General features: G+C 44.1%; 1 protein-coding gene across 1 annotated transcript in view; it reads left to right on the forward strand.

Moving 5' to 3' along the window:
• Positions 1 to 6,351, forward strand: part of ADNP (activity dependent neuroprotector homeobox) — a 29,749-nt gene extending 23,398 nt beyond the window's left edge. The window contains exon 4 of the mRNA XM_049868897.1: positions 1,735 to 6,351. Within this exon, the coding sequence (XP_049724854.1) occupies positions 1,735 to 4,839 (3,105 nt within the window). The 3' untranslated portion in view covers positions 4,840 to 6,351. The remainder of the gene's footprint in view (positions 1 to 1,734) is intronic.
• Positions 6,352 to 13,404: the final 7,053 nt, after the last annotated feature.

The raw sequence follows: 13,404 nt of genomic DNA on the forward strand, positions 1-13,404 counted from the left end.
TTCTTAGTGATGCAGCGTTTGTAGCCAGCAGTATTAAAGTGAGAAGTGTCAAAATTGCATATTACATATTTTCCTAAGTGGTAGAGAAAACTGGGAAGAACTTATTCTTTCTGTCATTGGACTGAAACTTCAAGCATAAGAATAAAAGGAAATTTTGTTGCTTCAAAAGTTCCGAAGTCTGTTAAACACTAGCATCTCCTTCCCCAAATACTTTGGCACTTCCGTTTCCAAAATTTTCTTTCCAACATTGTTTTTCTGGGTTTCTGTAATTGTTCTCTGTATTCTGTCTTGCTTTTTCTAAAGAGAGGTGGGCTGAACTCTTCCATTTAAACTCTTCTCTGTTGATGGCACTCCTCTATGAGGGGCCTGAGCCAGCATATTGGGAGGGAGGGGTAAATGACTCTGTAGATGGAAGTGTCGGAGAGGGGTGACATTTAACTTTTTACAGATTGGCATTAAAACCAATATTAAATAGTTGGAGGTGCCAACAAGTGTCACTAGATGAAGATGTGACAGAGACACAGGGAGTTATGTATAGGTGGTGTTTCCTTTTCCATTGGAAAAAGTCGTGGTCAGTTTAGGTGTAGCTTTTTCAGTAGTGATGGTAATTGTCTTGGTACTGATCTGTTCCATCTGTGGGAGCATACTAGGTAGAGAATTGGTACTTTTAAGCTCTGCCTCAGAACTTTGATAGTATAGTTATCGGGGTCCTTCTTTTTTGCTACCCAAGGAAAAGGTATTAGCCAGCAGTCTTCAGATGTGAAAGCTTCCCAGTGAGACAGGGACACATCATTGCAGTTGATTCAGTTTTAAGAATCCCAGAACAGGAAAAAATAATTAAGCTTTAAGGAAAAGCAGAGTATTTCATTTTGGTTCAAACTAGTATCTGGAAACAAAGTGGCTTTCTAGGGGGAAAGATGACCTCGCTCCAGGTGTGTGTTTCACTTGTATTCGTCAGAGGACCAGAGTTCTGAAAGTTGCTCTTCGAGATCGGTGTATTCTGTAACGCATTATTGCCTTTTTACACCATGCAATCCTTTGCAGTCTGTAGGAGAATTTTACTTTTCTTAATTTGAATCAAAGCAGCTGTTACTTGATTAGTTCTTTTGAAGCTGCTCTGCTTGAGAAGGAACAGTAAGACTTATAGAAGGAAGCTGACTTTCAGGCCAGTGAGTTTTTTCATCAGCAGTGAGATCTGAATGATACTACATTCAGAGAAACAGTGTGAGATTTTTGAAGATGTGGGTTTTTTTTTTTTTTTTTTTTTTTTAATGGTAGAAAGAATAAAAAGTGTACCTTAATTGCAATAAAGCGCTCCAGGCACTGAATTCTGTGTAGGAAATCTGAACCCTTTCTCAGCTTCCTGGTCCACTGAGTGAAAATGATTTCATATACGTTATTCTTAACATTTCTAACTGTAAATAATGTTTATCTTGAGGCCATTTTTCTTTGGTTTGTCTAAAACCAATCAAATGTGACTCTGGTGTTTTTTAAACATTGAGAATACAGAATACACTGTGGAACCTAAATGAAAAGTACTAAACATAAAACAGCTTTTTCAATTTCATAAATTAATACTACTGCAAACGGAGAAATATGTTATACTGAGATCAGTGCATTGGAGAGTTCACTTCTAAAAACAGCACCCCGGGGATGTCTGGAAAAAAAAAATCTAGAACCTGTAATTGCCTGTCTGAAGTGGCATTCTGATTCCAGTTTTTGTGTTTTCTTTAGGACTATCGGACAAAACCTTTTTGCTGCAGTGCTTGTCCATTTTCCTCAAAATTCTTCTCTGCCTACAAAAGTCATTTCCGGAATGTCCATAGTGAAGACTTTGAAAATAGGATTCTTCTTAATTGCCCATACTGTACCTTCAACGCAGACAAAAAGACTTTGGAAACACACATTAAGATATTTCATGCTCCAAATGCCAGCGCACCAAGTAGCAGCCTCAGCACTTTCAAAGATAAAAACAAAAATGATGGCCTTAAACCTAAGCAGGCTGATAGTGTAGAGCAAGCTGTTTATTACTGTAAGAAGTGCACTTACCGAGATCCTCTTTATGAAATAGTGAGGAAGCACATTTACAGGGAACATTTTCAACATGTGGCAGCACCTTACATAGCAAAGGCAGGTGAAAAGTCACTCAACGGTGCAGTCCCCTTGGGCTCAAATGCCCGGGAGGAGTGCGGTATACACTGCAAGCGATGCCTTTTCATGCCGAAGTCCTATGAAGCCTTGGTACAACATGTCATTGAAGACCATGAACGCATAGGTTATCAGGTCACTGCCATGATTGGGCACACGAATGTGGTGGTTCCCCGATCCAAACCCTTGATGCTAATTGCCCCCAAACCTCAAGAGAAGAAGGGCATGGGACTCCCACCAAGAATTAGTTCCCTTGCTTCTGGAAATGTCCGGTCCTTACCATCGCAGCAGATGGTGAATCGACTCTCAATACCAAAGCCTAACTTAAATTCCACAGGAGTCAACATGATGTCCAATGTTCACTTACAGCAGAACAACTATGGAGTCAAGTCTGTAGGCCAGGGCTATGGCGTTGGCCAGTCAATGAGACTGGGTCTTGGTGGCAATGCCCCAGTCTCCATTCCTCAGCAGTCCCAGTCGGTGAAGCAGTTACTTCCCAGTGGAAATGGAAGATCCTATGGGCTTGGGTCAGAGCAGAGGTCCCAGGCACCAGCGAGATACTCCCTTCAGCCTGCTAATGCCTCTTCTCTCCCGTCAGGCCAGTTAAAGTCTCCTTCCCTCTCCCAGTCGCAGGCGTCCAGAGTGTTAGGTCAGTCCAGTTCCAAACCCACTGCAGCTGCCACGGGCCCTCCTCCAGCCAATACTTCCTCAACCCAAAAGTGGAAAATATGTACAATCTGCAATGAGCTTTTCCCCGAAAATGTCTACAGCGTGCACTTCGAAAAAGAACATAAAGCTGAGAAGGTCCCAGCAGTCGCCAACTACATTATGAAAATACACAATTTCACTAGCAAATGCCTCTACTGTAACCGCTATCTGCCCACGGACACCCTGCTCAACCACATGCTAATCCACGGCCTGTCCTGTCCCTACTGCCGCTCGACCTTCAACGACGTGGAGAAGATGGCGGCACACATGCGGATGGTTCACATCGACGAAGAGATGGGTCCGAAGACGGATTCTACTTTGAGTTTCGATTTGACGTTGCAGCAGGGTAGTCACACTAACATCCATCTCCTTGTAACTACATACAACCTGAGAGATGCCCCAGCTGAGTCTGTTGCTTACCACGCCCAAAATACTCCTCCAGTCCCTCCAAAGCCACAGCCAAAAGTCCAGGAAAAGGCAGATGTTCCTGTCAAAAGTTCACCTCAAGCTGCAGTGCCCTATAAAAAAGATGTTGGGAAAACCCTTTGCCCGCTTTGCTTTTCGATCCTGAAAGGACCCATATCCGACGCACTTGCACATCATTTACGAGAGAGACACCAAGTTATTCAGACGGTTCATCCCGTTGAGAAAAAGCTCACCTACAAATGCATCCACTGCCTGGGTGTGTACACCAGCAACATGACCGCCTCAACGATCACGCTGCATCTAGTTCACTGCAGGGGGGTTGGAAAGACCCAAAATGGCCAGGATAAGACCAATGCACCCTCTCGGCTTAATCAGTCTCCAGGCCTGGCACCTGTGAAGCGCACTTACGAGCAAATGGAGTTTCCACTGCTGAAAAAGCGAAAGCTAGATGAGGATGTCGACTCACCTGCCTTCGAAGAGAAGCCTGAAGAGCCTGTTGTTTTAGCTTTAGACCCAAAGGGTCATGAAGATGATTCCTATGAAGCCAGGAAAAGCTTTCTAACAAAGTATTTCAACAAACAGCCCTATCCCACCAGGAGAGAAATTGAGAAGCTGGCAGCCAGTTTATGGTTGTGGAAGAGTGACATCGCGTCCCATTTTAGCAACAAAAGGAAGAAGTGTGTCCGAGATTGTGAAAAGTACAAGCCTGGTGTGTTGCTGGGCTTTAACATGAAAGAATTAAATAAAGTCAAGCATGAGATGGATTTTGATGCCGAGTGGTTGTTTGAAAATCACGATGAGAAAGATTCCAGAGTCAATGCTAGTAAAACTGCTGACAAAAAGCTGAACCTTGGAAAGGAAGATGACAGTTCTTCAGACAGTTTTGAAAATTTAGAAGAAGAATCCAATGGAAGTGGTAGCCCTTTTGACCCCGTTTTTGAAGTTGAGCCTAAACTCCCTACTGATAACCCAGAGGAACACATACCGAAGGTAATTCCCGAGGATGACTTAGAAGCTGAGGAGAAGCTAGACCAAAAAGAGGAGAATAGTTCAAAATATGAGACTATTCATTTGACTGAGGAACCAACCAAACTGCTGCACGATGCTTCTGATAGTGAGGTTGATCAAGATGATGTTGAGTGGAAAGATGGAGCTTCTCCATCTGAGAGCGGGCCTGGTTCCCAACAAGTGTCAGACTTTGAGGACAACACATGCGAGATGAAACCAGGCACCTGGTCCGATGAGTCTTCCCAGAGTGAAGATGCGAGGAGCAGTAAGCCAGCTGCCCAAAAAAAGGCTACCATGCAAGGTGACAGAGAGCAGTTGAAATGGAAGAATAGTTCCTATGGAAAAGTTGAGGGGTTTTGGTCCAAGGACCAGTCACAGTGGAAAAATGCATCTGAAAATGATGAGCGCTTATCCAACCCACAGATTGAGTGGCAGAATAGCACAATTGACAGCGAGGATGGGGAGCAGTTTGACACCATGACGGATGGGGTAGCTGAGCCAATGCATGGCAGCTTAACCGGAGTTAAACTGAGCAGCCAGCAGGCCTAGGTGCCAAGTGCCCCAGCATCGGTGACATGCTCCCACCTGGGGCTCTGTCTTCCCGTCTGACTGCAGAGCTATATTCTGACTGGTACTGCCTTTTGAGTGCTGGGTCATAAGGCTTACGTGGACATATGGCCGCTGCAATCTTAGTGGTTTCTGAGTACGTGACACATTGTTGGCTGATCTTGCTTCAGAATCTGCTGTGACACACACAGTGACTAAATGTGAAAAACCAACAAGCTGGTGGCTCACGAACGCACATGAGGAAAAGCAGAGGTTTCTTTTATCTGCCTTTTCAACATTTCTTTCCCTCTGTAAATGGTTGGTTGGATGTCTTTGAGAAGCCCCTGGTTCACATGGTAGTGTAGGGCCAATAACATACAAGCTGCCAGTTCAATGTGTATAGTAGACTTTGGGAAAAATCTGTTTTTGTTTTTTTGTTTTTTTCCATGTATTCATTCTGAATAGTTGAAATGTATATTTGTACAGTCTTTTAGACCTATTCAAGTGATGCTTATGATATTGTTATTGTGTACTCATCATAGACTTGTTTCTTTTTTTAGTGTTGCCCTTGCTGTGTAATAAACGCTATATCTAGTTTCCCTAGCAGAAGCTTGAAACTGCGCTAGTACGGACTTTTGGACAGACTTAGTTTTTGCACATAACCTTGTACAATCTTGCAACAGAGGCCAGCCACATAAAGTATATATCTGGACTCTCTTGTATTATAGAATTTTTCTTGTTCTGAATATCCTTGACATTACAGCTGACAAAAACAACTGGTATTTCAGATCTGTTTTCTGAAATCTTTTAAGCTAAAATTACATGCAAGAATTGACTTTGCAGCTACTAATTTTGACACCTTTTAGATCTGTATAAAAGTGTGTTGTGTTAAAAGCAGCAAACCAATGAGTGCTGCATTTTGGATATTTAGTTTTATCTTTAGTTAAACACCACCTTGGTGTATTCATTTATACCATCTAATATATGACACACCGTTGTAGTATGTATAATTTTGTGATCTTTATTTCCCTTTGTATTCATTTTAAGCATCTAAATAAATTGCTGTATTGTGCTTAATGTAAATATTTGCTTTATTACACATGACAGTCCTGTGTCCATTATATTTTGTGCCATTTTATATCCTCTTTCATCAGAGATAGAAGCCACAGTCACCAAGCAAACTTGTGGAAAACCGAGATCTGCTATTTGTGGAAATAATACTTTCTCTCAAGGCACCTGTTAGAAATTCTTTTGGTCTCCTCCCCCCCTCCACCTCTCTAACTGCTAAAGTAAACATCCTTGAGTTTTTCAGTTCCACTTTTGTTAAAGAGAAGAGCCTGCTTATATATGTAAATGTCATAAAAGGATGTAAACATAAATTGGGGTTGGTTTGCAAGCAGAATCTTAATGCCCTGGTGTTCTTTCTTCTAAATGAAATAAATGTTAGCTTTCACCTTACGATGGGAACAATTGTACCAAACAGGCAGCCACACTCTGCCTTTGTTATAACTCTCTTGACCAACTTGCTGTTAAGAAAAATAGGCTTTGGAGATCACATGTTTGGAGGGCTGTCAAGATGGAAGGAGGTAGTGTATTTATTCTGCATAGATTCCGATGAGTGACTTGTACTCAAGAGCAGAAAGTTACAAGGAGGCAGAGTTAGGCCAGCATTTTCCACAGTTCCAACCATGCTGGGATGCTTCAACCCATGCAGAGCCTGGTCAGTGAGTCACCTCTCAGGAATGTTGGCCTAAAAAGCTCTGATCGATTTCCATAACTTCTAAGACCCTTTCCCAAAAACCTAAAATGCTTTTGTTACCTGAAAGTAAAGAATTGACCATCCTCTCCCTAAAATATTGTTAATGCTTCTCAAAAAGAATACAGGAGAAAATGCTAGAATAGACGAAGACCTTTAGGGTATTTGGGGATGGCATGGGAGCTGTCTGTCACACAGTATATATTCTGTAGAGACCAGTGAATATTTGGGACAGGATGTTCCCAAACGCTACAGATTACCAAATAAGGGGGAAAAAAACTATGGCATTGAGAGGTCTCTTTCTCTTTGGGATAGGAATACCAGCCGAATTGAAACCATCTCACATTTGTTTGGAAATTATTCTGCCTTTAATGAACAGATGGGAAGAGCTTTTCCTGGGCTTATGAGTCCTACATGGAGGACTAATGAGATGTGTGCAGAGTAGCAGGGGTGAAACACATTCCTGTCTGAACATCTGAGCAGAGACATGAGTATCCTTCCTCACCACCTTGTTAAGTGGTGAGAGTGTGCCTTTTTGGCATTCAGAAAAGGGTTTAGCCACCTAAGAGTTGGAAATAAAGATTCCCAACTGGAAATGTTGCGAAAGCCCTAAAAGTGTCTCAATAAAAGCCATTTTAAAAGAATGTTGTTGCTACTGTTTGCTTTTGGAAAAATCTGAAAATCACTTAAAAGCTGTGGCAATCTGCCACATTGTAATCTAATTAGAGAATGTAACTGTAGGCTGAGCAGTTGTACTGTAGATCTCTTCTAACAAGGCAAACCCTAAGTCCTTATTTTAGAGAACTTGTCTTCTGCCCTTCAGTTTTCTTGTGGCAATGAATTCCAGAGTAAGACTGGCTAGGACGTTGGTTTTTCTCCATTTCCAGTATATGGGAGCATTTTTGTGCCCTAGCCTTGGTTCTTGTCATTTGGGCATACAGGCAGAAGTCTCTCTTTCAAACAGTTGTTTATCTCCTCTTAAGATCCAAGCACAGAAAGATCTGCCCCCTTTTGTTGTCCTATAGTTGTGTGTGTGTTTGGTCCAGATGCCCATTTAGAAGGATGCGCACCATTTCAGAAATTAGTGATGGGTGCTGGATTTGAAAGCTCCTTTGAATCTACTGAAGATTGAGGAATGCCTTGTCTGAAACACTTCAGTAGAAGGGGTTAAGCCCGCTTGTCAGGTGAGTACTGCTGTACAGAGTAGTAGTTCTCAACCACCAGCGTTGAACTTGTGATGGGACCCAGAAATCATCTCTAGATGATTCTAGGCCAGTGAAGTTTGAGAACCACTTAGCTAGAGTGTTGGAAAATTTCCTTTACTTAAAAGTAGAATATATTTTATGAAGTATCAGGCCAGCCTTCTGCCCCTCCAGCAGTGGCTTTTTCTACACATTGTGGCCCTTATTTATACCTGTCGTCCTACTCATTGGGTTGGTACCAGTTGCAGGCATGTTTGACCAGTGTCACCTTTGTGCAGGAACGACTCAACTGATAAACTTCCAGAAGATTGGAAATAAGATGAAGATGCTGCTCCTATTCTGAAAAGCAACAGCAGACAAACTTGACAGTGAGTCAAGTTTTAAAACAAGGCATTCCTACCAACAACTCATAGTACCTTGGGCCGAAAATGGATCCAAACTTGAACCAAAGAGTGTCACCATTTGGTAACTCTTTTGCATCCTGCTACTTCCCAACACTTGAAATTACTACTTGAACATTTACTATGATGTGAATATAGTGAAGTTGCAACTCAGATGAGGGTTATGTTCAAAAGTCAGCTTGTAAGATGAAGGTTGCATATGGTCAGAATTATTCCCAGAGAATCCGTAACTCACCATTTCAAAGTGCTCCAACTAAGAAAACCATGGGAAAGAAGGTCCATAGCCGTCTCGAGGATCGACACCTGGAATAAAAAGCAGAGTCTCCTGCACTGTACCAAGTTTGTCACGTGTGTGATGTTTTTCAAGTACAATGTTCATGCATCTGTGATGCAAACCCTTCCCCCACCACAGTGCATCATCTGCCCTATTAGATGTAAGTCCATTTAAACGTTAATAGTTCTTGCATTAAAAATCTCCCTGGCCTTTATTAACCATAAAGTGACACAAAATGGGATATCCTAATAAGCAAACCGGACACCTTTTGAAAACTGACAAAGCAAGCAGCAAGCTTCCTGCTAGAAATAAAAAGGCTTTTCCAATGTATTTGCTGTAAGCATTGCACTGGCTGCCATCTAGACTGCAGTGAATGTGACAGCTGTGTATGGGAAGCAGCCATCTGGGAGTCTAGGAATTAAAAGTAAAACCCTGCCTTGGAGAGCGCTGAGGAAGAGAAGGGGGAGATGGCCACATGACTTGCATGTTGCCTCTCAGTCTGCCAGCCAAGCTGTACCAGCATCTCTGGGAAGAGGAACGGCGAGAGGGGATGTCTCCCAGGCAAGGGGCTTGACCACCTTTCTTATGAGTGCTGTATTTTCCTTCAAAACTCCCAAAGCTCAAGGCACATCATGAATACATAGCTACTTAACAGGCATTTTCAGAACATCACTGAAATGCAGCTTCTGGAACTCATTGTAGGACACTAAATTCCAAGATGGCTGAGTCTTCAAAACAGTCCTGCCCCACCCCACCCAAAAAAGAAAAAAATTCCTGCAAGGCAATATTAGCTCCGAGTTTCAGGTGTGGACATGAAGGCTCAGAAAAGCTAAATAACTTGTCCAAGATCCCAGCAGGCAAAGGAAAGATGCTGACTTGAACCCACGATAACAGATTCCATAGCCACTGGTATTCCCAGCTATACCATGCAGCCTTGATCTTGGCCAAAGACTAACCTCGTAAGAAAGGCATCCCCTGCTGGGAATGCCAAGAGCCCAGACCTGTAAACCAACACATTGTACTTTCACTGGCACACACTTGATCACACTGCCATCTTCATGATCTGCCACATCTGTCTAACAACTGCATTACTTAGTATGTTTCAACTGCCCTTTTAAAATCACTAAAAAGAGGAAAACCAGCATAATTTGCCACTAATGGAAGGTAACCATAAATACAAAAATATATTACTAGATTCTTGCTACCTATTACTGCTTGCTGAGGGGTATCAGCCTGACACTTGCTCTGCTTGTTCAAAAGGAATTAGTCAATTTTCGACTCAGCAGCCCCATGAGATAGAACTGTCCCATAGGGTTTTCTAGGCTGTAATCTCTACAGGAGCAGATAGTCCTGTCTTTTCTCCCGCAGAGCCACTAGGTGGGTTTGAACCGCCAACCTTTCAGTCAGCAGCTGAGCACTTAACTACTGCACCACCAGGGCTCCATCCAGGGCATACTGACACCGAAGTGTGGCTTTTTCCTAAACCCAAGCAACACTCAAAGAGCTGGATGAGCCTCCTTTCAGTGTGACTCTCCTAATTAGTGCATGTTGGTGGCCCTGGGCTGAGAGTCCAGAGACGGGGCCCCGAGCCCCAGCTTGGGCTCTGGCTCAGAGTGGTTGTCAAGGAAGCCTTTGCCTATCACTTGTCAGCTAGCTTTCTTTACCAAGCATCAGGCCTATGTATCTTAATTAGGCTCGCTCACTTGCAAGTAACAAACCCAACCCAAACGACTCAATAAAGGGGGGGCGTAGGGTAACTGTGCCTGAGTAGGGCAGGCTGCTCCACGACACCACAAGGGCTTGGGCTCTCTGTCTCTCCCCGCCTGCCACTCACATGATCACCTTCATCCGAGGCAGGCACCTGGTGTTTGTTGGGTGCTTCCAGTTCACATACTCAGAGCTTCTCTTCCTCTCTATCGAGCAAGAGACCTGAGCTCTGAGCCAGCTAGGCCATTCATGAACCACTGCCTGTGGTTGAAAGGCTTAGACCAGAGCCACTGGGTCAGGCATTGCAGGTCAGGATTCCTCTGACTGACATAGGTCAGGACCCATCTCTGGAGGTGGGGTGGAATCAATCCAACCCAAACCAGAGAAGGGCTGCCTACACTCAGGGAGGCACAGAACTGGCCGCTGAGAACGCTCCGCTCTTCAAATGGAGAGTACATGAAACAGCTACAAGTGAGGCTGCTCCCGTGCAGGAGAGGTAGCAGTGCCTCCTTAAAAATGTCTTGCCTGGTGGTCTTTTAAAGCCAATCACCTGGGGAGCTTTAAAAACCAGTGTTGTCAGGTCCCTCCCCCCAGAGTCTGCTGTAATTGGCCCAGGTGATACTGGTGTGCAGACAGGGTTGAGAATCGCTGATTTCAAAGAGACCAGTAAGTGAATAAGTGGCAAAAAGCATGGGCCTTCCCCCAATTAGTACATTTGCTCTAACAGGGGTTTCCTGTGTAAGACCATTTATTTCCCCCATTCTACAAGCACCTGCCAGCCAGCCTAGGAACTGCCCATCTCTACACTCAAATGCAACCTGTGTGTAGAAAACAATTTAATGTAAGTAAGCTAATGCTGTGCCCATGGAAGCAGCAGTCAAGAAATCAAATGGCATGTTGCACTGGGAAAATCTGCCGCAAAGGACCTCTTCAACGTTCTAAAAAGCAAAGATGTCACCAATGACTAAGGTGTGCCTGACCGAAGCGAAGCGAAGCCGGTCTTTTCAGTCGCCTGGTATGCATGAGAAAGCTGGACAAGGACAAAAGAAGACAAAAGAATTGAGGCATTTGAATTGTGGTGTTGACAAAGGATACTGAATATACCACGGACTGCCAGAAGACCAAACAAATCAGTCTCAGAAGAAATACAACCAGAATGGTCCTTAGAAGCAAGGATGTAAGACTTTGGCTCGCTTACTTAGAAAAAACCAATTGCTAGAAAAGGACATCATGTTTGGTAAAGTAGAGGGTCATCGAAAATTAGGGAAGCCCTCAGTGAGACGGGTTGGCACAATAGCCACAACAGTGGGCTCAAACGTAGCAATGATCATCGGGTGGCACAGGACCAGGCAACATTTCCGTTATACATAAGGTCACACTGAGTCAGAGCCAACTCAACAACCACTAACAACAGCAACAAGCAAATACCTTCATGTCTTCTTGGTTCATGGGCAGTAAGGAGTCCGTGGGCCTTAGCTCATAATCCTTACTCCCGCGTGGAGCCACCACTGCAGTAACACTCAGCTTTTGATGAGGTCAAAAGAAGACAAGAACAAACCTTGCTCTTGGGGCCATTCCTCCACGTCTCCTTGCCACTCACGAGCCTTGGCCCTGGCTCAGTCTGAAGCGTAGTGCCGAAGCCTTTGAAGGTTGCACTTACAAGGGTACTCCTCCCTGGAAAATCCCATTAAGAAGTCCTCCTGGTGGAAGCAGCTGACCTCCAGCAGTCAGGCTAAGCCTGGTTACTTCTTCAGGGGACAGGTATACTCAAGTTGCTTAATCTGATCAAATGCATTGTTATTGTCCCCTGTAGTCCTCCCCTTAACTCATTCCTCAAGCTGTAGTCACCACATCCCACTGCCAGAAGTTGCAGCTAAAAGGCAGAGGCAAGCCTCCAGCCCACCACCCCTTTTCCATTTGCCTGCAGGGCTGAATTGCATCAAATTGACGATCACTGATAAGAATTTTGATGCTTTTGAGTCCACAGCCAACCTACAAACTCAAGGGGGAAATTCCCCTCCAAAAGGGAACAACGAACACTTCTTTGAAAATCTCTTGGCGCTGGTAGTCTTGAAAGCAGTGATTCCCAGCACCAGCTGTGCATCGAAACCACCTGGGGAGCTTTAAAAACTAAAACTGTCGGGGCCCCTCCCCCAGAGATTCTGATGTAATTGGTCTGGGGTGTGGCCCAGGTGATTCCAAGGTGCAGCCAAGGTTGAGAACCAGTGTCCTAAAGAGAGTCATGAGTGAACACGGGGACAACACGCATGGGCCTTCCTGATACGTGTATTTGCTACCAGGGGTTTCCTGTGTTAGACCACTTTTCTATTTTCCTCATTCAACAAACTCCTGCCAGACAGCTGCCTGAAGTCAAAATTGCTTTGAACTCTTTCAAAGCCAAAGACGGTTGTGCCCGTGACCATAGGACAAAGTTGGAATTTGCTTTCAGAAAACCCATTGCCATAGTCGATTCCAACTCATAAGTGACTCTATAGGACGGAGTATAACTGCCTCGTAGGGTTTCCAAGGCTGAAATCTTTATGGAAGCAGACATCTTTCTCCTCCAGAGCAGCTGGTGGGCTCAAACCACTGACCTTTCTGTTAGCAGCCGAGTGCTTAACCACTGCACTACCAGGGCTCCTCCTTGCTTTCAGAAAAAGTGCTTTCAGAAGGGAGGGAAAATTCCTTGATGCCTCCAGCTGCCTGGGTCAACACCTCATCCCCAGCGTTTTTGTAATCCCTGTAAGCAGGTACCTTTTGGGGTGTTTGCCTAGTCTCTAACACCCTGAGAACTCTCCTTTTCACCCCAAAAAGGGGTTTTTACCCATGAGTGACTGCTGGATTTTGTTAAATGCTTTTTCTGCATCTATTGAGATGGTGATGTGGTTTTGTCCTGTAGTCTATTAATTTGGGGTATTCCATCAATTGCTTTTCATGTTAAACCAACTTTGCATTCCTGAGAGAAATCCTACATGGTCATGGCATATAATCCTTTTCAGATGTTGCTGAATTCAGTTTGCTAATATTTTGTTGAGGGTTTTTGCGTCTACATTCATGCGGGACATCGGTCTGTAGCTTCTTCTTGTGATGTCTTTGTCTGGCTTGGTATCAGTCACCCGCAGAAGGAAGACCTTTGGAAAGTGTACATTTATATAGTAGAACCCCACTTCCTGACTCCAGGGAGTTTGGATTTGGGGGACAGAGAAGCTAGCTAGACTGCTAGTTGCT

Source organism: Elephas maximus, chromosome 25, assembly GCF_024166365.1.
Source record: "Elephas maximus indicus isolate mEleMax1 chromosome 25, mEleMax1 primary haplotype, whole genome shotgun sequence".
Taxonomy (NCBI): Eukaryota; Metazoa; Chordata; class Mammalia; order Proboscidea; family Elephantidae; genus Elephas; species Elephas maximus.